The following is a 23,894-nucleotide window of genomic DNA, read 5'->3' on the forward strand; positions in this document are numbered from 1 at the left end:
CAGAAGTATACCAGAATGTGTGGCGGTGTAACATTTGATGCTGTATATTGTTATTCATTGATTTTTTTAAAGAGAAATGTTGGCAATTACTCATCAAAAGAGGCTCGTGTCTGGCACCCAGTGATCAGAGAGTGCATTAGCAACCATCTGTGCTTAAACTACAGCAGAGCAGTGGAGGACTCAATACTCCATATAAACAAACTCAAAGCCAAATCCTCTGGAGGAACAGAATATGATTCATTAGCCCTTTTTGCTAAATAGCTCTGACCTTCACTCTCTAATCCTCTCGTGTAATTGTGATTGTAATGGACTGGTGGGGAATAGGTATAGTTATTAACTGAAAAACTACCTCTTTAGGAGTTACAAGCTATTTTATCCTTGTAAGGATTTCCCCCTTTTATGTAGTGTTGTTAATTTTCCTGGGGTAAAGTTCAGTGGTGGAGCATTTGACACTTCAGTGGCCTTTTAAAGAGCATCCTCAGTTCCTTTTCATCGTGATTTGTTGTTCATGCAGACCTTTTTTTAAATGAAGGTTTTTTTTTTTTGCTTCATCAAAGTTCAACCTTTGCATGGGGGTATGGCTCAGTGGTAGAGCATTTGCTTGCAGATCAAGAGGTCCCCAGGTGCCCCCTTTAGCAAGCCCTTGGGTTTGTGTCCGTGACTAACCCTGACTTTGGCACATTGAGTTTGGCTCTTCCTAACGGCATAATCAATCACCTTTTTTTCAACTAATTTTCAAACTGTCCTTCATAGAGTTTTTTTTTTCATACCAAAAGTTCTTATTTTTATGGGGGTATAGTTTAGTTGTAGAGCATTTGACTGCACATCAAGGTCCCTGGTTTAAATTCGGGTGCCCCTTTGGCAAGACGTTGGATTTGTGTCTGTACTTTTCCTTGACACTGGGTTTGACTCATTGTTTTTTATCTCTTCCTAATGGTTTAATCAATCGCCTTCTTTTTTTTTTTTTGCTAATTAATTTTCATACAGACTTTTATGAAAGAGATTTTTTTTTTTATTGCTATACTAAACATTTTCTTGTAATGGGGGTATAGCTCAGTGGTAGAGCATTTGACTGCAGATCAAGAGGTCCCCAGTTCAAATCTGGGTGCCCCCTTTACCAAGACTAGGATTAGTGTCTGTAACTTACACTGATTTTGGCACATTGAGTTTGGCTCTTCCTAACAGTATAATCAATCGCTTTTTCTTTTCTTTTTTTTTGCTAATTAATTTTCAAACAGACCTTTATGTAAGATTTTTTTTTTATTGCTGTACCAAAGGATACATTTTTTCACGGGGGTATAGCTCAGTGGTAGAGCATTTGACTGCAGATCAAGAGGTCTCTGGTTCAAATCCAGATGCCCCCTTCGCCATGACCTTGGATTTGTGTCTGTACCTTACCTTGACACTTGGTTTGATTCTTGAATTTCTCTTCTTAATGGTTTAATCAATTGCTTTTTTTTTTGCAAATTAATTTTCAACCAGACCTTTATGCGTTTTTTTTTTTTTTTTTTTTTTTTTTTTGCTGTGCCAAAGATTTCATTTTTATGGAGATATAGCTCAGTGGTAGAGCATTTGACTGCAGATCAAGAGGTCCCTGGTTCAAGTCCGCGTGCCCCCTTTACCAATAATTTGGATTTGTGTCTTTAACTTTGGGTGGCGCAGTAGGTAGTGCTGTTGCCTCACAGCAAGAGGGTTGCTGGTTTGAGCCTCGGCTCAGTTGGGGTTTTTGTGTGGAGTTTGCAAGTTCTCTCTGCATTCACGTGGGTTTCCTCCGGGTGCTCCGGTTTGCCCCATAGTCCAAAGACATGCGGTACAGGTAGGCTAAATTGTCTAATGTATGAGTGTGTGTGAATGTTTCCCAGAGATGGATTGCGGCTCAAAGGGCATCCGCTGTGTAAAAACATGCTGGATAAGTTGGCGTTTCATTCTCCTCTGGCGACCGCGGATTAATAAAGGGACTAAGCTGAAGGGAGAATGAATGAATGAATGAATGACCCTGACTTTGGCACATTGAAATTGGCTCTTCCTAACGTTATAATCCTCTTTTTTTTTTTTTGCAAATTAGAGATTTTATTTATTTTTTTTTTTTGTGCTGTACCAAATATCTACTATTTCATGGAGGTATAGCTCAGGGGTAGAGCATTTGACTGTAAATCAAGAGATTCCTGGTCAAATCAGGATGCCCTCTTTGCCAAGTATCTGTAACTTTATTTGTATCTGGATTTTACTTATTGAATTTGGCTCTTCCTGATGGCATAATCAATCGCTTTTTTTGTAATTTTTTGGTAATTTACTGTTCAAGAGACTTTTTTTAAATTTGTATTTTTTTTTTGCTATAGCAGATATTTTTGGTGGACGTATAGCTCCCCACCCCATGGTAGATCATTTGACCACACATCAAGAGGTCCCTGGTTCAAACCTGCGTGCCCTCTTTGGGATCACCATGGCTTTATGTCTGTAGTCTACCTTGACTCTGAGATTGTTGTTGAAGTTGACTCTTCTTAATGGCATAACAGAGATTGCTTTTTTTCTGCTAATTTATTTGTACACATTTAGCTATACTAAATGTCTTTATCCCGGAGCCCTGGTTCAAATCTAGGTGCCCCCTTTGGCAAGGCCTTGGTTTTGTATCTTCTAATTAACTTGACGCTGGCATTGCCTTCTGAAAGCACTTTCCCTTAACCCCCAGGGTTTTAGGTTAACAAAGCCTTCAACTGAACTGATGAATGAAATGTTTTCCTAAAAAAAAAACTCTTGTAGTGTCCCTGTAATAATAATAACAACAGGAACATTTTACACAAATAAACCATTCTGTCTATTAAATAAGTAAACGTGAGACCTTCGTGGTAAATGCAACTGTTCATTCATCTTTTGAATGTAAAGGAGAGGGGACAATACATAACACACAAACACAATGAAACAAATGACACAACCATTGTACAAACAAATCACTCTAGAAATGTGACTTCATTTTCAGAGCGTCAGCATTAGTCTCCACCAAAATCTTTTCGATCCGCTTGTGATACTGCTCCAATGTTGTGAGGAGTCGTTCATAAATTTCCTACAGGCAAAAAAGGAAAAACATCATGACAGAAAACATTTATATAAATGAGTTCTTCAAATCCTTTTGTTCTTTTAACCAAAAATATGAGCGTTATTAATCAAAAGAGAATTATCATCATCATCATCATCATCACACATGTTCACCTGGGCTTTTTGAGTCCGTTGATTGCAATTCTCTCTCAGTGCCTGCATTTTTTCCTTAAACTGTTTTGTTTCACGGTTGCATTCTTCAATTTTTTTCACAATTTCCTGCCGTTTCTGGTGCATTTTGTCATATTGTCTGAAAAATCAATGTTGATTAGATGTGTGCTTCAGAGGAAGCCAAACAAACAATCATAGAGAACTCTTCACTTACCCATAAATATTTTTGACTTGCTGATCTTTCACCTCTTTTTTCTTCTGTCTACGAATCTGTTGTTTGGACTCCTTGTCGAGTTTCATGGTGAGCGCCCTCTTCAGCTGGGCTTCTTCACTGCTCAGGCTTTTCAGCTCTTTCTGCAAGCTTTCATTCATGACTTCTAAACTCTGAACCTGTAGAAGAAATTTACAATGATGATGGAGGCAGGAAAATAATAATGAAATAATAAGCAGAAGAAGCAGCAAAAGCGGAAAATAAAATTGTTTATATATATATGCATGTATCAGTGCATTTACATTTAGAAGACATAATGCATGTCTTATAAATCTAAATACACGGATATCAGTGACTTAAGGCTGATTTTAAGCTACTAACATTTTTTTTAAATACCCAGCTCAAAACAACACCGCTTTAGTATAATCTCTGTATGATAAGCCAATATTCTCATTTTTAAGGAATAATCTGTGGAAGTCATGCACACATTTTGACAGCTAATATGCCAGTGTTTAAATGTTGTTTCACAAAAGTGGCAGACGTCTTTCCAATATCAAAATGCTTTTTTTTATGCAATACTAGAAGGAACTTTGAAATAATGACAGACTTTTATTTTGGGGTATTTCTGTGTGCCTGTTGGTGCTTTACCTCCTCTTTTCGCTGTTTGGTCTTGCTCATGCTGCTCTGCAAGTCCTGCAGCTGTTTGAGCAGGATCTGGATTTCTGCCTCCACCTGACTGGCACACTGAACCAGCATCTGCAGCTCCACCAGCCGCTCATCCGCCAGCTCCTGTCACACACACACACAGACACAGAAAGTAAACCACGGGCACTCTTGGAGATGGAGAATGAGAAGAATCTTGAGAACCATGCGCCTGCAGAATCATGCATACTTTCGACATCTTGATGTTCTTCGCAGTCTCTCTCATTCTTTCCATTTCATTTTTCAGCTCTTCAGGCGACTCCACGATCTGAGACTTGAGCTTTGATATTTCATCCTTCAGTGTCGCCACTTCTACTTTCCTTTGAGTCTGGAGGGAAAATAAAAATTAAAAATAAAAAAGTTGCACATTAAAATTAATTGTCAAACCACACCAAACAGCTCTCAGTATTTTTGGCATTTTTTTTGCGAATTAAAAAAAAAAAATCATTTTATTTCATATTGTTAAACATGCTATATGAAAATCATTTGATTTTATATATATATATATATATATATATATATATATATATATATATATATATATATATATATATATATAAATCATATAGTATCATATAGAGTTAAATGGATAGTTCATCCAGTTATAGTCACTGCTGATCTGGAAGATCAACAATACTTGCATGACATCCAGGAACAAAGTTTGCTTACCAATCACAATTCACTTACCATTATGATGTGATTAATAAGGGTGTAATTCAATTTTTATATAATATATTTCATATATTAACCTCTTTACGTGCAGTTTTTACATGCATTTTTTGCTTCTGTCTTGAACACAGCAGTTTTTTTTTCCTGGCAGTTTTAATGGATTAATAACACACACATATTTTAAACACGTTTCAACTATCAGTAAAAACTATTTTTTTGCCTGTTTTGGACAGCTAAAATAGTGTTTGGGACATTTAATATGCTGCAAAACAAGTGTTATCCTGCAACATGTCTGTAACAAAAATATAAAACATGACAGCTAAAATGTGCTTTCCACGTATGTGGCCACAAAGCTCTAGAAGGTTAAATAAAAAATGATGAAGGTTTTCATTGCATGGACTTTGTAATATTCTCTCATCTTTTCAAAAAATTTTCTTTTTTAAATACATTTATTTAAATAATAATTAATATTATTTTTATTATTATAAAAATAATAAAAAAAGACTTTTTACAGGTGTTGAAAACCATTAGAAGTCCGTAAATATTTTACATTTGAGCATTTAGGAGATGCTTTCATCCAAAATCATCCAACTGCGTACACAACTGGATCAGTGGGATGCAGATGCCGGGACTCAAACCTGCAACCTTTGGATCATAATAAATAAGTGCTGTCTAACCATTATAAAAAATCTTTTTTATATTTTCAATTGTTTTTGAACAAATACTTGAAAAATAATATGTGATCTTTCTTCATGTGAAATTCCTGATAGAATCAAAACACCTAAAAAGACCGTAAACGTAAGGATTTGGATAAGAAATCCAGAATATTCTCCAAATCTGAGTTAGTGTTGTGCAAGTGTCACTCTCAGGTGCATGCAGTCCACACTGAAAAAATGATTCCTGCTAAATTATTGCAAACAGTTTATGTGTTGAACTAAAAAAAACTGACATGGCAATGTGTCTTATAAACGCAATAAATGGAGAGAGGTCTATGAGAACTCCCTGGTACAAATGTATTGTAGACAAACAAAGATGGATATTAATCATCTGTGAAGGAAAATTTCACAGCAAAAATAAATAATCGGTTATAAAACAGAGCACAAACAAGCACCCACACATTCACACGCCGCAGCGAAACCATAGCAACCATGCACACCGCGCTTGAGCCCTGTCCATTAACTACAGCGCTGCCGAGGTCGTCTTCAGGCTTTTAAAATTAGACTTCTATATATTATTCCGGATGGTTTTAGCCAAAGCTTATTCTGACAGCCCTAAATGTGGTTAATGTCAACATAAACAGACGTTTCAGCTGCATTACCAGAGCATTTGAAGTCAGTATGAAATCCATATTTACCTCATTTTCAAATTGGAATCAAGCTGAGAGTGATATTATTAACCTCAGACTTATTCAGAACAAACACACTGGGAAAGCCACACAACTGAGGATATGGTGTGATGAAGCTAATCACAGCCCATTAAAACAAAAACATTTCCGTCCTTAACTTCACCTTTCGAAAATGCTCTGTTTATGTACGAAACCTTCTATGTTTCCACAAAAAATAATAATAACAATAATTTTAAAAATGGTAAATGAAAAATTATATATAATTTTTTTTTAACAATTTAGATTTTGGGTTTTGAAAAAGTACAAAAAGTATTTCCCCAAAATATGTGTCACATCAGATTTGTCAGCAATAATCATTCCATTTGCTGAAACAGAGAAAGCTGTGGCCAAATTAAGACTCAAAATCAGCCCAGAGTGGATGAAAACAACCCAACAGCACAAAAAGGTTAACACACCTATATAAGAATGAGCATAAATAAAAGCAAAAACCAAGTTTATGAAAAGTTTTACGTTCTAATGTTTTGGTTTCAGTGCAGAATCTGCATTTCACTGCTTCAGTATTAAAGTCTACTAAAGTGAATGGCTAAACGATCAGACACTGACCAGTTTCTGTGACAGCTCCGCAATTTCCGTCTTGAACTGTGCAACCTTTTCATTAATTGCGCTCTAAAGAAAGAACAAGCAAAGTCAAGCACAAAAGAAACTGACAAGTGATGAATAAATATGCAAGATCAGCTATGAAAAAGAGTCACATTTTAGGTGAATATTATCGTTAAAAAAAGATATAGGCAACAGTAGTTAATGCAGCAAAACCATATGCAATGTTAAGAGCTGGAATATGTTTTACTTGTATATAAAAGTAAACTAGTATACATTTCTATCATTAACAACTGACCACATCTTGGTATTCATGCTGTGTGTTAGTGCTCAGCTCTGCCAGGGCGGACGCCAGCTCTTTAGCTTCTGCTTGCTGCTCTGGTGGTATGGTACTGTGAAGGACAAACAGCTTACATTCATACACGCATATAATGAAATAATGGAAAAACAATATTAAAAAACAGAAATGTACAGATAAGAAAGGTTTGCATTTACGTCAGCTTCTCAATCTTCTTCTCAGCCTCTTTTATTTCTCTTGTGTATGCCTGGAGTCGGTCCATATCAGCTCGCTGTTCAAAAAATAAAAAACAAGTCAACTGCAGGAATCTGTGAACAACTAAAAACAATGAGCATGAACTAGGGCTGGGTGGCAAAACCAGAATTGCAAAGTAAATGCTCTCAAGAAAATTATATATTACAATAATTCACTGTAACCTTTATGCAGTATGCAGATAATAAACAGCATGGACATTACTGCACTATTCCATTTATTCCTGCCTTTATGCAAACAAATACAGCTTTCAATAGAGACCAATATATTAAATCTTTTGTGATATATTTTGGCCAATATTGTCCATCCAGCCTTATTATGACTTTTTTCTTTAGAAAAGAAAGCATCTTACAAAACTTTGCTGGTGGGCTGCAGTAATTTCCAACCTCTGCTTTCTGAAGTGCAGGAAATTCTGGATTGCGCTGAGTATAGTGATTGTTCGCTTCGTCTCTGTCAAACGTCAAGGAAAAAACAACAACAGGTCAGCATCACCTTTCAAAACCAATAATAATTAAAGATGAAAAACTTTCTGTAACTGTGAAACAGTAAAGTTATTCAGGATTAAACCATATGAACAGGGCCAAGTGTTATGGGACAGTCTACATAACCAATATTGTAAAAGAAAAGTGTAAATTAAATTAAATGCTGAAAATTACAATTTAACAGTAGCAAGAGTCAAAACGTGAACTAGCTTTATTAAACAGTTTAAAATCAGAATTTGTCCGATATAACTTTTATTTGTTAACTAATTACAATCACATTTTTCCATAATTTACAGAAGGCATCCACTGGAAGACATGAAGTATAACACTAGCTTGTCACAAGATAATGTCAGGCATATTTACAAAAAGAATCATTGAGATTCCTTGTAATTCTCTTTTTATAATCGTTCACCTTTAATATTAGGTTTAACAAATTATGCATTTAATTGGTTGAAATAGAATACATTTCAGTACAATCACTCATTCTTATGTAGTTTAGGTCATTTAATTTTCACAACGATATACATTGCACTCTATAGGAAGAGAATGAACTAAAAACTTCTCATATATTGACCTTTTCACAACAGTTTTCTGACACATCAGACCACTACATATAATCTTTCTCTGTACAGTTGAATGATTGGCTCCTGTGAAAATCATTTTTCCAAATATTTCGCAAGTGATGTTTAAGGAAGAGAGGTTTGACACATAGCACATAGCATTAATAATTAAATTCTTATAACTAATAATTATTTGTTATTTTATTTGTAATAAGTTATTTGCAAGATACTAGTATTTAGCTTAGAGTAATTTAAAGGCTTCACTAGGTTAAATAGGCTGTCATTGGACAACAGTGGTTTGTTGTGTAGACAATGAAAAATATTTTAAGGAAGCAAATAAATAAAAAAATGTAATCGCTGGGGGGAAAATACACATTCACTGCAAAAAAATAAATGCTTTTCTTACTTGGTTTGTCTCGTTTTTAATCAATGAGGTAAACAAAATCTGATGTCAACAGGAAGAACAAGATTTATCTTACACACATTATTTTGCTTGTTTTAAGGACCTAATTTTGGCATATTTATTAAGCAAGACAATATATTTTTTGCTTATAAGGAAAATGCATCTTCACTAAAAAATTTTAATATTTTGGAAATATAACAGCATATTGTAAAACAGCACTTGGGAAATATTAAAAAAAAATAATTAAAACTTTTACAAGAGAGCTTGTAATTTTGCCTTTAACTATATGTAAAAATTTTTTTTTATAAATCCAAGTTGGTGCATACTCTGACCCATCACCCTAAAATAACAATGCTTTTTTTGTGGTTGACCATTTACCAAGCAGACATAAATAAATCTCTCACTGATGTGCTCAGAGCCAGAGAAAGAAAGAAAGTCACTTACTGGGGTTGAGCAGATCACTCAGTGAAAAATCATACACACGGCAGACCGGTAAAAACTGGCACCTACAAAAAGCAAAGTGTAAAGAAACTCACTGCTGCAGAACAGACAAGACATTTCGTTTTGCTCATGTATGCTGAATAAAGCACTACAGACGTCAGTAGAAACTCTTACATGCGCATGTAAACGCTCATGATTGGAGCAAACGACTCGTACAGCATCGGGTACTGAATGTTTTCAGACAGCGGCACCTGTGCAGAATAGGAGTAAAGACATTCACAAACATCAAAATGAACAGATTTGATAATGCCGATGCAAATGAGTAAATAACACCACACTCACCGTGTAATGGCACTCAGGTCTGAAACGAAAGAGAAGCTGCAAAATTCTCATGTAGAGCCTTTGAACGGATTCTGGCTGCAAATGAAACGAATAATAAATGTTAGCTACTCATTAATTTACAAGGTGATTTCAGGAAGAAGAATATAAGACTTTAAAACAATAACTTTTACTGTGTAACTTGTATTCTTCATTAGTATCTTCGACTTGTTTTCCAGTGGAAAAGTCTAAATATTCTGAAAAGGCAAATTTTCTTGGAAAACAAATTTACCTGAGGTGAAAAGTCTTATTTTCTGTAAAATGTATGATTGCAATATATATATATATATATATATATATATATATATATATATATATATATATATATATATATATATATATATATATATATACATACATACATACATATACACACACACATATATATATATACACATACATATATTTATACATACAGTTGAAGTCAGAATTATTAGCCCCCCTAAATTATTAGACCGCTTGTTTATTTTTTCACTAATTTCTGTTTAACAGAGAGCAGATTTCTTCAACACATTTCTAAACATAATAGTTTTAATAACTCATTTCTAATAACTGATTTATTTCATCTTTGCCATGACGACAGTAAATAATATTTTACTACATATTTTTCAAGACACTTCTATACAGCTTAAAGTGACATTTAAAGGCTTCAATAGGGTAATTAAGTTAACTAGACAGGTTAGGGGAATTAGTCAAGTTATTGTATAATGATGGTTTGTTCTGTAGATTATCGAGAAAATATACAGCTTAAAGGGGCTGATAATTTTGTCCCTAAAATGGTTAATAAAAAATTAAAAACTGCTTTTATTCTAGCCGAAATAAAACTAATAAGCCTTTCTCCAGAAGAAAAAATATTATCAGACATACTGTGAAAATGTCCTTGCTCTGTTAAACATCATTTGGAAAATATTTAGAAAAGAAGAAAAAAAAATTTAAATAAAAAAAATTGAAGGGGGCTAATAATTCTGCCTTCAGCTGTATATTATCTGCCAGAGGGCGCAGAAAAAATGTCTTAATTCAAATCAAGCAGACTATGAAGGATATTTATTTTCAATTTGTTGATAATCTCAAGTAAACCTATCTTAATATAATGAATTAATTTAAATAGCAAATAAAACAAATGAAGATATTTATTTTTGCAGTACATGCCATGAGTAATCCCACTTCTAAATGCTGTAGTAATTCATAGTAAACACTACAGCGTTTTCAAACCATACTATATCAAGTACTTGCATTAATAAGTCAGCACAACAAAGACAGTAATATATACACAAGTTTCCCAATACTATAGCTTACTACAAGAGTCTATTACAGCAGATAACAGTATTAAAAACTAAATTAAACTACAGTATTTCTAATTAGTTTGTCAGTTCACTATAGTTATTGCTAACATTGCAGTATGCAGGAACATTTATTAACAGAGTTGTTAATACTGTAATATTTAGACACATTACTACAGTGCAGTTTAACCCTATATATAGTATATTTCATGTGCAATAAATGTATGACTTTCTGCTTTGATTTAAGACCAGTTAGTCCTAAGTTTTGTAGAGAATCACAACCAAACCCCACAAAAAACTAAAACCCAATGCTAGTTTAAATTGACATTATTGTACACACTTGAGTGAGAGATGAGAATAACACAGAGGAATAATACCTTAGGAGTCGGAGTGAGGTCATTCTTGGTGAAATGTTTAGACTCTTGTCCAGTCAAAACCTCAGTTCGGTAAAACTGCACTATAACATCCACTTTGTACACCGGGAACGTGTTTTCAGACATGTCTGCTGCTCAAGAGAAACAAATGACTGTAATGAAGTACTGAGCGACACTTCACTGTTTACTGGCACAACACAGACCGCCCTCATAACAACAACAACAGCATTAAAGTAACACAAAGGCAACATTCAAAGCTCCGACAGCGGGAAATCACAGATACATAATTATATTACCGTCTTTTTCACATTGCCTGGCCGCCATAACTAAAAATACACAATAAATACAAAATTTATTCACCAGCCAAGTTCACAACAACGTCCCTCGCCGTCAACTGAAGCAAATTTTAAACTTTAGGCGCCTCCTTTGACGTCACTTCCGCTACATCACGTGTCATCACAGAAGCAATGCGCGGCGGCCTCTACTGGACAGTTTATGCTCCAACATGAATAAACAATACACGCGGTATAGTGTGCATAGTGTGCAATCAAATCTATTAGAATAAGTATTTGACTATTGGTATTAAAATTTAAAAAATTTAACTTAATTAAAATAAATATTAGACAGACAGACAGATCTCTGACAATTTACAATTCATATATTGAAAATATTAATCGAAAATATTCATCGAAAACAAATATAGCTTAAAGGGGCTAATAATATTGTCCCTAAAATGGGTTTTAAAAAATTAAACCTGCTCTTATTCTAGCCAAAATAAAACAAATAAGACTTTCTCCAGAAGAACAAATATTATCAGACATACTGTGAACATTTCCTCAATCTGTCCAACATCATGTGGGAAATATTTAAAAAAAAGAAGAAAACAATTCGAAGACAATCGACAATCCTTTAACTGTTCATTGGTCTGTAAATCATTCATCAAATTGTCCAATTTAGAGGACATGTTCAGGAAAAATTTATTTTTTTTATAAATGTTTTATTTGACACTAGTTCAACATTTTTGTATGTAATGACTCCAGTAATGAAATGAGGACTATTAGTTTAATATGGAGTGACTATTCAGCATTCACACGTTCAGTTAATTTTGACAGACATGACATAAGCAAATGATGATGTTTTAAAACAGCAGAGAGTTTTATGAAAGCAGTTGATGCATGGCCAAAAGCATTTGAAATTTGCTGGAAGGAATGAGAAACTGCTACTCGGATGTGCACAGATGACTATAACTGAGAAATGCATGACCTGTTGTGCAAATGTAAACAGAGTTGTGAGAGATGACTGTAAATACTGTTTAACAAAAAATTCACAGAAAGAGCAAAACACATCAATGTTAAATTTAGAATCTGTGAAGTATTTTATTAAGTATTACTCTAACTTTACCAGTTGAAAAAAAATCTTGAGGAGAGGAGAAACATACAGGGGTGGTCAGAACAGTCCCTCCAGAACTGAGTTTGTATAGGCCTATCCATCATAAAGGATATTCCAATAACAGTGGAGGACTTTGAGGTAACACGATCCAAAATAAATAAATAAATAAATAAAGACCTGGCGTAATTATGGCCTTAATAAAATTTATCTGTTGTACATTTATTGAAAAAAAAAACATTTGGACAGTATTTGGCTTCCAAAAAAAGCTAAAACCTGAAAATAAATCGCCTTTAAACCTGTCCTTAGAGAGTGCTTAACAACTGCAATGCATATCCCAATTTAAGAAATAGGTTTTGATATTTAATTTAATTTCACTGTCTTGTCGGCTTAGTCCCTTTATTAATCCAGGGTCGCCACAGCGGAATGAACCGCCGGTTTTGATTTTTACAGTAGAATATTTACAAATAAATTAACGGAACACTCCGATTTTTATTATTATTTGCATACAATAAAACAGCAATGTATATTTTGTGCGTCAAGGTACATTTAAACCGATTTCAACTCAAACTCAGGAAAACAGAAGAGCGCGCGGATAACAGTTAAGCCTCGCGTATAAACAGCGTCGCGGATTGGCTGAGTGGACCTCGACGTCAGAATCTCCGCCACTGCTTTACTGTGTATGCTATAGTGTGAGTTTATCAGTGACTAAAAATGTGATTATTTTAAACACGACCAGTGCAGTCGAGTATCTCATTTACCCTGGACATAATTCACCATGGTAAATCTGTCAGGCGCCGCGCTCAGACACCTAAAGCTGCTGATGTTGTTTATCTCTTCCGCGTTGGCGACTCTGCAGGTGCTGTAAGTGTGTGTGTGTATCGGTGTGTGTGTGTGTTTCTCCACGTCACTGTCTTTCTCTCCCGGTATAGTGTCATCACCAGAGTCTCCTACAGCTTTCTTTCACCGGAGACTCACCGCGCACACAGCGATGTCATTGCTGGACTCCGATGACAGCTACGATCTAGTCTTCAAAATAGTTCTGGTCGGAGATGTCGGCGTCGGTAAAACTTGTGTGGTGCAGCGGTTCAAAACCGGCATATTCATCGAAAAACAAGGCAACACCATCGGCGTGGACTTCACCATGAAAACACTGGAGATACACGGCAAAAGGGTTAAGGTTAGTTCTGTAACGCTGAGTTAGTTGATGCTAGCAGCTCACTCAAACTGTGATGGCGGGTGTATTCACACATTTGGACTTTCCGCTTAATAATAAAAGTTCAGAAAAGTAGTGTTTGCCATTTCTAAATAGTTGAATCATATTATCAGTCAATATATATTAAAGTACAACACTGATCACACTCAGTTAAATAGAGCTGGTGTTGTTCTGAAGTCATATTTACATGACTGAATGTTGAAAGCAGCGTAATAAACAATATAGAGAGCGAGTCAAGCTGACACTGTTCAGAAATCAGCGAGTATAAAACCTTCTCCATCTCAGTCAGACGACAGTTATTGTGATAAAGTTCAGAAGTTTTAGAGTTTGGTAATAGTAGCTGTGGTGATTTGGCGGACAGCAGCACTGAAGGGGGAAAGTCTGTTTCCTTTGACATCATGACTCATGACAAAAGACAAGAGACTGAAGTGTGTTGTTAGCTTTAGGGCTTAAAGTTGGCACACACAGTGTCATTGGACAGTTATGCAATGGCTGAGGTGGTTGTTAAGCTGTAAACAATGTCTAAATGAACCGATCTGTACATTCATTGAGCCTAATGGACTTTTCAAACTACGTTTATATTATTCTGTATTGGGAAAACCTGCAAGCAGGAGTAGTTCAGGTCAGGTAAGCCAACTAAATGAGGTAAAGTTGGTTTTATATTCACATTTATTTAGTGATTCGCTAAATATATTGTTTACCATGGTACTTTGGTAGAGCTACGCATCGATGAATTTGCTCTTCAGTGTTTGAACTCTCGGTAATGATTTTAAATCACACTGAACTGAGCTAAACTGAACTGAACTTAAACACTAAAAACTGAACTACCCTGTTCCAGTTACTATGACCATTTATGTGAAGCTGCTTTGACACAATCTACATTGTAAAAGCGCTATACAAATAAAGCTGAATTAAATTGAATTGAACAACATTAGCTCTGTTTAACTGACTGGCGAATGCTGAATGCTTTGGCTGATTATATGATTTCACTATTTAGAATGTGCAAAAAATACTTTTGTGAAATTAAATTATCAAGGAGAATGCCCGAATGAGTGAATATAAAACCAACTTTACCTCCAAAATACAAATGTATGGCATTGACAGTTTTCCACACCTTTATAGAAGTCTAACCTGACTCTTGTCTCAAATTAAATGCATCCGCTTTCCTCTGACTGATTTTTTTATCATTGCTGCTGTTGTGTTTTACATTATTATATCATGATATAAAGTTGAAGTCTGATTTATTCGCCCCTCTGTTTATTTTGGTCCCCAATTTCTGTTTAACGGAGAGCAGATTTCTTCAGCACATTTTTAATCATAATAGTGTTAATAATTCATCACTAATAACTGATTTATTTTCTCTTTGTCATGATGACAGTAAATAATATTAGACTAGATATTCTTCAAGACACTAGTGTTCAGCTTACAGTGACATGTAAAGGCTTCACTAGGGTAATTAGGGTAAAGTTAGGGTAATTAGGCAAGTCATTGTATAACAGTGGTTTGTTCTGTAGGCTAATAATATTGACCTTAAAATGGTGTTTAAAAAATTAAAAACTGCTTTTATTCTAGCTGAAACAAAAAAAATAAGACTTTCTCCAGAAGACAAAATATTATCAGACATACTGTGAACATTTCCTGAATCTGTTCAACATCATTTGGGAAATATTTAAGAAAGAAAAAAATTTAAAGTGGGGTGAATAATTCTGACTTCAACTGTATGTGTGTAGTTTGAGCTTGAGGAAGCTCTTCAGTATTAGGGGAATTCCATATCAACTCAAAGAAGATATCATTTCTATGAAGAAAGAATGGTGATTAAAAGCTCAGTATTAGTGTAGAATGTCACTAATTAGTCACACAATTAGTGTAAAACAGACACCGATGGCTTTAAATGATAACCTTTCAGATTGGGAGGAAATTTATAAGGTGGAATTATTTGCATGATTTTATTTTCACTCCTGTTGACTTTTGCAGTTATTCACTGATTCTGATTCTTCACCTGAAAGGAAAAGACGAGATGCACCACTTTGGTGTGCATGAATGTGTATACACAGCACAAGCAAAACGCATAATTTAATATTTCTAATAGCTTTATTAGAATAAATCGACTGTATTATGACTGAAATAATGTTCCGTCGCCATTCAGTGTGTTGTTTAACATATACTATGAAAATTCAAAATTCTAAAAATTATTATTATTATTATTTATTTACTGCTTACAAATGGGTTAAACCTAGTGGTGTGAAGGAAAATCTGTACAGTATAAAGACTTACAATGACACTTAGTGAGTTTTCTGGGATCGTTTGTAATATGTCAACAAATGATTCTTGCAAATACGCCAGAGGTCACTAAAACATAATTCAACGCAACAATAGTTACAAAAAATAACCACTGTTACATTGAGTGATATGTTAGTCACTTCTGTAAATCACATGAGAAATGCACAATAAACCTAGTCATTAAACAGCATACAGCAATGTTTGGGGAGTTTAAAACACTAGATTTAGAGCTGTATGACTGTGTTATCTTTCATCGTTTCATGCTTAGACTTGTGTTTGACATTGACCTATGCACAAATAGAGAGTGATTATAATAATCGACCAACACCTTGCAAATAATGAACTCCTGCTGATTGTAAATGTGTTGAACACTGAGAGTCAGCATGACAGTTCCCCTGCTGGAAGCTGAACTTAGTCTGTTTGAGTCTCCATTGTGAAATCTCATTGGCTGAGTCAGCGAACGTCAGCTCTTTCCATTGTGTTTGCTGAGGCCACGTTCACTATTGACTTTTACCATGTCAAGATGATCAGCTGAGTTTCTGCAGAGATCTCAGAGTAATGCTGCATCAAATCATTTAAAGTAATGCAAAGAGAAACGCCTGATGGCGATCAACCAACAGTGTTGGGGAAAGATAAAAGTAATCTATTTTTCATTATTTTAATAGTAAAATATTACAATCTTGCATTACTTTTAAAAAAAATAAATGTTTAACTTAATTACAAATGAAGTCATATATTTTTTAAACACATTTCTAATCATAATAGTGTTAATAACTCATCTTTAATAACTGATTTATTTTCTCTTTGTCATGATGACAGTAAATAATATTAGACTAGATATTCTTCAAGACACTTCTATACAGCTTAAAGTGACATTAAAAGGCTTCACTAGGGTAATTAGGCAAGTCATTGTATAACAGTGGTTTGTTTTGTAGTCAAATATATATATATATACACACATATATATATATATATATATATATATATATATATATATATATATATATATATATATATATATAAACAAAATAAAATTACCGGTAAAATTGGCAAATTGTCCCTCATCCCAGCAGAAAAAAGCAGCAAGCCTGCATTGAAGAATGCACAATCATCTGCTGTCATGGCTTTACAATAAAAAAATGTGATTATAATGGAAGTAAATGGTGCAAAAACAGCCACTATCATAGGAAAGGCAGGTACAATTGTCCAGTATATTGATTTTATGAAAATTTTCAAAGCATTTTCCCAAAATAAATGTCAATATACGATTAGTCAGCAGAAATCCTCCCATTTACTGAAACACAGAGAAAGCTGTGGCCAAATTGAGACTTAGAATCGGCCCAGAGTGGATGAAAACGACCCAACTGCCCACACAGGTTAATATATGCATTATGTAGAAGTGGGTAGCATGTTCACCTCACAGCGAGAAGGTCGCTGATTCGAGCCTTGGCTGGGTCAGTTGGTGTTTCTGTGTGGAGTTTGCATGTTCTCCATGTGTTGGCGTGGGTTTCCTCCGGGTGCTCAGTTTTCCCCCACAAGTCCACAAAACATGTGGTATAGGGAAATTGGGTAGGCTGAATTGTCTGTAGTATATGTGTGTAGATGGGTGTGTATGGGTGTTTCCCAGTAATGGGTTGCATCAGTTCAATTTAATAAAGGGACTAAGCTGAAAAGAATATGAATGAACAGAAGTCTTGATTGAGAATGTAAGGTGTGTTCAGTAGGCGTGTGTCAGTACAGTAATGACACTACTGAGTGCGGTGTCTGTGCTATAGTTACAGATTTGGGACACAGCCGGACAGGAGCGGTTTCGCACCATCACTCAGAGTTACTACCGCAGCGCTAACGGAGCCATCATCACATATGACATCACCAAGAAAGCCACGTTTCTGTCTGTGCCCAAGTGGATGGAGGATGTGAAGAAATACGGCGGCTCCAACATCGTTCCTCTTTTAATCGGTGAGTGCCATTTTCAGCGTGCGCAGTTTAATCTGACTCATGCACTTGTTTGAAGAACCAAATGAGCCAGAGATCAGTTATCAAGATTAACAGATCCAGGATCTGCCAAATCCTCTCAGATCAGTTTAGCGAGGTATGAAGAACAGACGCCAGGTCTCTGTTATGTGATCTGTGTTTATTTAATATATTGCTATGAACAGCCATAAGCTGCTGACGTCTTTGAGTAGTGTTAACAACAGATACTTTTACTCCGCTCTGGTACTGTTTACTTGAGGATGATCTTCAAGCTCTTTCCACCACTGCAGGTAATAAATGCGACCTGTCGGAGTCTCGCGAGGTGCCGCTGGAGGACGCGCAGACCATGGCTCATCAGCTGGATTTCGTGAGCGCCATCGAGACATCAGCCAAAGACTCTAGTAATGTGGACGAGGCCTTCAACAAAATGGCCAGCGAGCTCATTCTCCGGCACGGCGGGCCCATGTTCACCGAAAACGTGACCGACAGCTTTAAACTGACAGGCAAGGATGTGGCCGGCGAGGGCTGGGGCTGCGGCTGCTGATGACCGGCTTCAGAAAGCAATAACAGCTCGAGTTCTTCAGCACAGATCAACCCTGTTTACATGGACACCAATACTGTGATTTAAATAGGATTAAGACAATACTCTGATCAAGAGTCCACCGTGTAAACAGATGACCTAACGCAGGGGTGCCCAAACCTTTTCTTATGAAGGGCCACAAATTAAACTTGATTGAGGATAGTGGGCTGAAGCTGAATATAGTTGCTCTGGGTAATTATTTAATTATATTAAACATAACTAGAAAACATTTCAGTATATTAACTGATGCAGTCTTTGTTTTTAAATATATTTTTTACAGTAAAAACTAAATCTCATTGATGACAGACTGGAGTAAAACTAGTTTTTGCCTTAATTTGCTCTCGGAAAAATCTGATCTTAACATTTAATTGAAACATTCCAGTTCAGTTTGCTTTGTTTGTAGCTCAGAAATAAATAAACAAACAAAAAAAGGCCACGCCAAATGCGAAATGGCCCCCAGCCCTCTCCATCCTTCTCAGTCTCTTCTCAGATAGGATGGTTGGCCAAATCACAGGTTAAAATAGGCCAACTTTTGCCCCCGGGCCCTAGTTTGAGCATCTCTGGACTAAAGTTATAAAGAAAGTAAACTAAAAGTGAATGAAGACGTGTGGAGTCTTCCTGGTCCAGTACAGACATGGAAACACCACAATCAAACTATTACCGTCATGCAAGACTTTTCCCTATATTTTGTGACGCGTCCAGTTGTCCGGCATTCGACCACAAATGAAAACGGCTTTTGGGTGCAATGCTGAGAATTCTGGGAGAAACGGACATCATGAAGAGCCTCGAGTCTGAATGAATGAAGGGTCAGCGGTGGCCTGTTGCTGGAGAATGTGTATCCACCCTCATCTCTTTGCAGGCGTAGTGTGAGAAATGAACTGCAGTTCGACTTTCAGTCGCAAAATTATAAATTAAAACACCCAAAATCAACGATAGTGCCATCATGATGAACATTAAACGCTGGAGGAAACTAGCGTTGGTGACATAATGATAATAATGCATTAGAGTTGCACGCTTTACCAGTAGTCTGGTAGTATCGCGATACTATGGCTTCAAAATATTGGCAGTGCCACTGTAGTTTATAAACGGTCATATCGTCATTATCTACAATAGATAAAGTTTGATGTGGAAAATTCACTAAAATGCTCAAACGTTTGTGCAACAAGGCACTATTTTATTTGAATAGTTTGTGAAGCTCTTTAAGGTTATACATTTTCTGATGTTTTCTGACGTTTCAAACTCACATCTGAATCAATTAATTCTGTTCCTCTCATTAAGATTTAGAAGCTACAACAACCGTGACGATCTCTTAAAAAGAGCGACTAGCAAAGTGAAATCTGAATTACTTTGGATGGTTGCCTGATAAGACTGAAAAAAACAACAATAGATGGAAAAACCCAAAACAGCAACTAATTCTGACCACTTCATATCGCCTATATTGTTGGAAAAAAGCTATTTTTGTAACAATTTTGATTTGATAATTTTTATTTGTATTTTTTTTTGGTCAGATATCTACAAAATAAACAAAAATAATGAATATTAGATGAAGTGACATGCAAAAAATACTGTTTTTTCAATAATAAGGGAATTCTGAATTAAATTCACCGATTATTACCTTTTATAACATGTAAAACTGCATTTCTGACCATTTCCTTTATCATTTGAGTTATGAATTATTGTTATCATGACACTTCAGCTGGTTTAGTATCGTAAGATACCCTACTATGCACTTTAAGATGTAAAACAGGATCATGACAGGAGCACTGAACAGCAGCTCATGTAAAGTCCTCCATCATATTATTGTCTTATTCAGATTGAGGTAAATCAATAATCACTGATGTCCATGTAAACAGAGTCACTGAGGGTGTTCCTGCATCCAGTAGCTTATAGAAGACTCCTGGAGCCACCCGGAACAGTGTGAAATCTTGGGCTAGAGACTATATTTAAATGCCAAAACTGTCACGCATTGTGTAAATCACAGCCAATCCAAATTTATGTCCAGCCGTTCTCATTAATCACTTTCATCCAAAGCCAATTTTTTAATCTAATGTAACTCTTATAATAGTATTTTAAATATGATGAACAGCTCGGGTAGCTGGCGTGGTGGACAAATAACAGCGCATGGTGATGGTGACTCAACCACAGCCAATCAGAACACACTTGCAGTAATGTGTAGCAAGACTTTAGACCAATGAGATTTCATGAGCGGGGCTTCTTAGTGCAGTGCCGGGGTAATGGTAGCCGAGCTGTTGAGGTCACACACTTAGAAGATCTTACTGTATGCGTTAAATCTATCCAGGATGTATATTTATGTAGTGTTTTTAATGATGTAAACAAGGCTGTGAGAGATATTTCTCAACATTAGTTCATCTGTGTGATGGACACAGCAGTGAACCACACTGAGCTCTCGCTTTCTCAACTCTTATTTAAGCGTCTTTCTTGAGACAGAAACGTGCAATAACACGATCTCCAAGTTGCATCCACCGAACCCGGCTCAGATCAGACGATCATCACAGACAAAACATGTCAATTCTTTGTAGCAACATGCTAATCCATGTGCTGAAACATGCTCGCAACGTACTGAGCCATGTTAGCCACATTAAAGCAGAACAGAAACATGTTGGTAAACATGCAGCCGTCTGTTGACAATGTTAGAAAAGTGTTAGCATTATGCTAGGCTTGCATTAAAGCATGCTAGAAACATGTCAGTTGATGATAGCAGAAAGATGCTAGGTTTTAAAACATTAGAAATGGGCTAGCAACATTTTATTACCTGTTTGATTTTAAAAACATGCTTGAAGCTGGTTAAATCATGCTTCCAGCATCTCAAACAAGCTAGCATCATGCTAATTTAACATGTTAGCAACACAACAAGTAATATTAGCCACATTAAACAAATAAGAATGGTTAGAAACATGTTCTTTGTGTTAGAAATATGCTAACCATGTTAGCTAGAAACATGCAAACATGCTAGGTGATGCTAGCAGTGTCTGTTAGAAGCATGCTAACCTAGTTTTAAAACTTGCTAGCAACATTTTCTTTCATGTTAAATTCGTTTGAACATGTAAAACATGCTAACATCATAATTCGCTGACTTGTTAGCAACACAAGAGATCATGCTAGCCACAAACAAATTAGAATAGAAACATGTTAACAAACATGCTCTTCATGTTAGCAACCATGTTAGCTAGAAACATGCAAAACATGTCAGTTCATGCTAGCTAGTTCAGCATTAGAACATGCTAACCTGGTTTTAAACCAGGTTAGAAATGCGCTAGCAATTGTTTCTAATGTTGAACATGAAATAAACATGTTAGCATCATGCTAATACATGTTAGGCATGTGCTGAGAAATGCTAATAGCATTGTATTGACTTCAGCTTTATCCAAGCTCAACCGCCACGATTATAATCCTCCTGATCACTATTTCCAGAGCTTTTGTACAGCGGCTCACCAGCTTTTAGATATTCCAGTCAACATTACTGATGCTGAAGTTTGTTGAGCAGGGGTGTCCAAGCTCAGTCCTGCAGAGTTTAGCTCCAACGTCCTTCAACACACCTGCCCGGAAGTTTCTAGTACACCTGCAAAGAGCTTGACCAGCTGTTCAGGAGGGTTTCATTGGGGTTGGAACTGTAATATGCAGGACACCGACCCTCCAGGACTGAGTTTGGACACCCCTGATGTAGACAAATCACTTCCATGACAGAACATGCAGTTAGAGCTGGTTTATCTGATGCTGATTTGAGCAGTCATGATCCGTAAGACGTCTGTTTGCTTTTAGCGTTTCGATTATTACTGTGGTAAATGACCTGCAGTTTTCCTCTCATCATCAGATTATATCCTGCATCATGTGTGTTTATAATCTGGCCAGTTTAAAAGCAAAGTAGACTGTTTTCCTCTATTGAATTGGCATTTTAATACAGATGGGCATTGATATTTTATATTGCATTCATTTAAACACACCGCGAGGCCTCGTTAAATTATATTAGTAATTAAACTATTATTATTTTAGATGCTAACTAGTTTTATAATATTGCACCATGTTTAATTCGTGACAAGATTGCGCTGAATTGGGGAAGCCGCATACGTTTCATCTCAGTCAGAGTCAGCAGAGCCATTGTAAATGAAATAGCCTATATTTATATTCCTCTGCAATATCCTGTTACGTATCCTCAGAGCACATTTTGGTACTTCTCATATATCCTTGATTAATATAATAGTGTTTAAATCAAGAAGTAAAATCAAGCTTTTACATCAAGAGGTGGTGGCAGACTGTGAGAGTGTAAAGTGCTGGGCTTCATGTGCTGTAGCGTGAGCGTGAATGAGGGCAGTGTTTGCAGTGCAGTCGTGTCTGATGTACTTGTAGGTGAATCAGACTGCGGGAGGGTTCTTGCCAGATTATATAGTGCCTTTAAAAACAGCTGTAATGTTGCTGTGGTTGTGTTTTTGTAATATTACTATGCATTTTGATGTTTTTAAATCACGATGTTTTAATGGACAGGTTTTTTAATGTTTTGACAGACATGATCGATTTGTATTCTGTGTTAAATTGTTATTCAGTTATTTTATCAATAAAGCATTCACGACATGACCTGTGTGGAAGACTTGATAACATTTAGCTGTCTTTAACCACTTCTGTCAATACAGATGTTTATGTTGTTTAACGATGTGGCGTTTTGGTGACGCTTTAAATGCAAATGAGATTCAGAAGAGGGCGGAGCTACAGACGGCTGTGCATCATCATAGTGTTGGACAGGGTGATTAATCGAAAAGTAATTGAAATCGTCATTCAGAACCTGTAATCGATCAAATCTATCTAGGTCAGTTTTTCCCAATTATATTGCCTACCGCGAGTGGAGTCATGTGACGCCGCTCTGTTTACATTTCTGCATTGAGCAGAGCGTATGGTCTGGCGAAGCCTTCACTCATTCACATACCCCTTGCTGTGATGCCGACGCTGACCTCTCAAAAAATAATTAACTACATGTGCTAAGATGCGTATCGCAAGCTCTGAGATTGGCCAGCTTAATAGCGTTGACGAGTGTAGGTGTTGATTTTAGGCCAAATTGCCAGATGTAAGCAGCAGTGTGTGTGTTGTGAGTGCTGGTCAGGTGTGTGTGTGTGCTTGATGCTTCTGTCAGTCTATGTCTCTGTTCATCTAGAACTCCACATCTATAATCCTCTTAGTCTATGCTGACATTATCTTCAGCAGCTCAAACACTGTAATGGCTAATGGACAGACGGCTGCTTCTCACTCAGGCCT

General features: G+C 36.0%; 3 protein-coding genes and 2 non-coding genes across 17 annotated transcripts in view; 3 read left to right on the forward strand and 2 right to left on the reverse strand.

Moving 5' to 3' along the window:
* The window catches only part of poc1a (POC1 centriolar protein A), a 521,349-nt gene that overhangs the window by 194,819 nt on the left and 302,636 nt on the right, over positions 1–23,894 (reverse strand). The gene's annotated exons all lie outside the window — the stretch shown is intronic.
* Positions 1,043–1,114, forward strand: trnac-gca (transfer RNA cysteine (anticodon GCA)). Its single transcript has one exon. It is a non-coding gene; the product is annotated as a tRNA-Cys (tRNA).
* On the forward strand, positions 1,293–1,364 carry trnac-gca (transfer RNA cysteine (anticodon GCA)). Its single transcript has one exon. It is a non-coding gene; the product is annotated as a tRNA-Cys (tRNA).
* Positions 2,847–11,604, reverse strand: nuf2 (UF2 component of NDC80 kinetochore complex). Of its 3 annotated transcripts, none has more exons than XM_087271922.1 (14): positions 11,557–11,604; positions 11,200–11,327; positions 9,507–9,581; positions 9,339–9,415; positions 9,168–9,229; positions 7,631–7,728; positions 7,224–7,297; positions 7,027–7,120; positions 6,735–6,797; positions 4,308–4,445; positions 4,064–4,204; positions 3,419–3,594; positions 3,208–3,343; positions 2,848–3,061 (listed from the first exon to the last, which is right to left on the reverse strand). In XM_087271922.1, the coding sequence occupies exons 2-14, from the start codon at positions 11,320–11,322 to the stop codon at positions 2,954–2,956; spliced, it is 1,365 nt and encodes a 454-aa protein (XP_087128048.1). In that variant the 5' UTR covers positions 11,323–11,327; positions 11,557–11,604; the 3' UTR covers positions 2,848–2,953.
* rab43 (RAB43, member RAS oncogene family) lies at positions 13,225–23,222 on the forward strand. Of its 11 annotated transcripts, none has more exons than XR_015502087.1 (6): positions 13,225–13,441; positions 13,515–13,762; positions 17,854–18,037; positions 18,343–20,327; positions 20,380–22,124; positions 22,298–23,222. XR_015502087.1 is itself a non-coding variant. In XM_087272813.1 (4 exons), the coding sequence occupies exons 2-4, from the start codon at positions 13,574–13,576 to the stop codon at positions 18,594–18,596; spliced, it is 627 nt and encodes a 208-aa protein (XP_087128939.1). In that variant the 5' UTR covers positions 13,225–13,446; positions 13,515–13,573; the 3' UTR covers positions 18,597–23,222.

This window comes from Danio rerio, chromosome 11 (genome assembly GCF_052040795.2).
Source record: "Danio rerio strain M-AB ecotype USA chromosome 11, GRCz13ab, whole genome shotgun sequence".
In the NCBI taxonomy this organism is placed as follows: domain Eukaryota; kingdom Metazoa; phylum Chordata; class Actinopteri; order Cypriniformes; family Danionidae; genus Danio; species Danio rerio.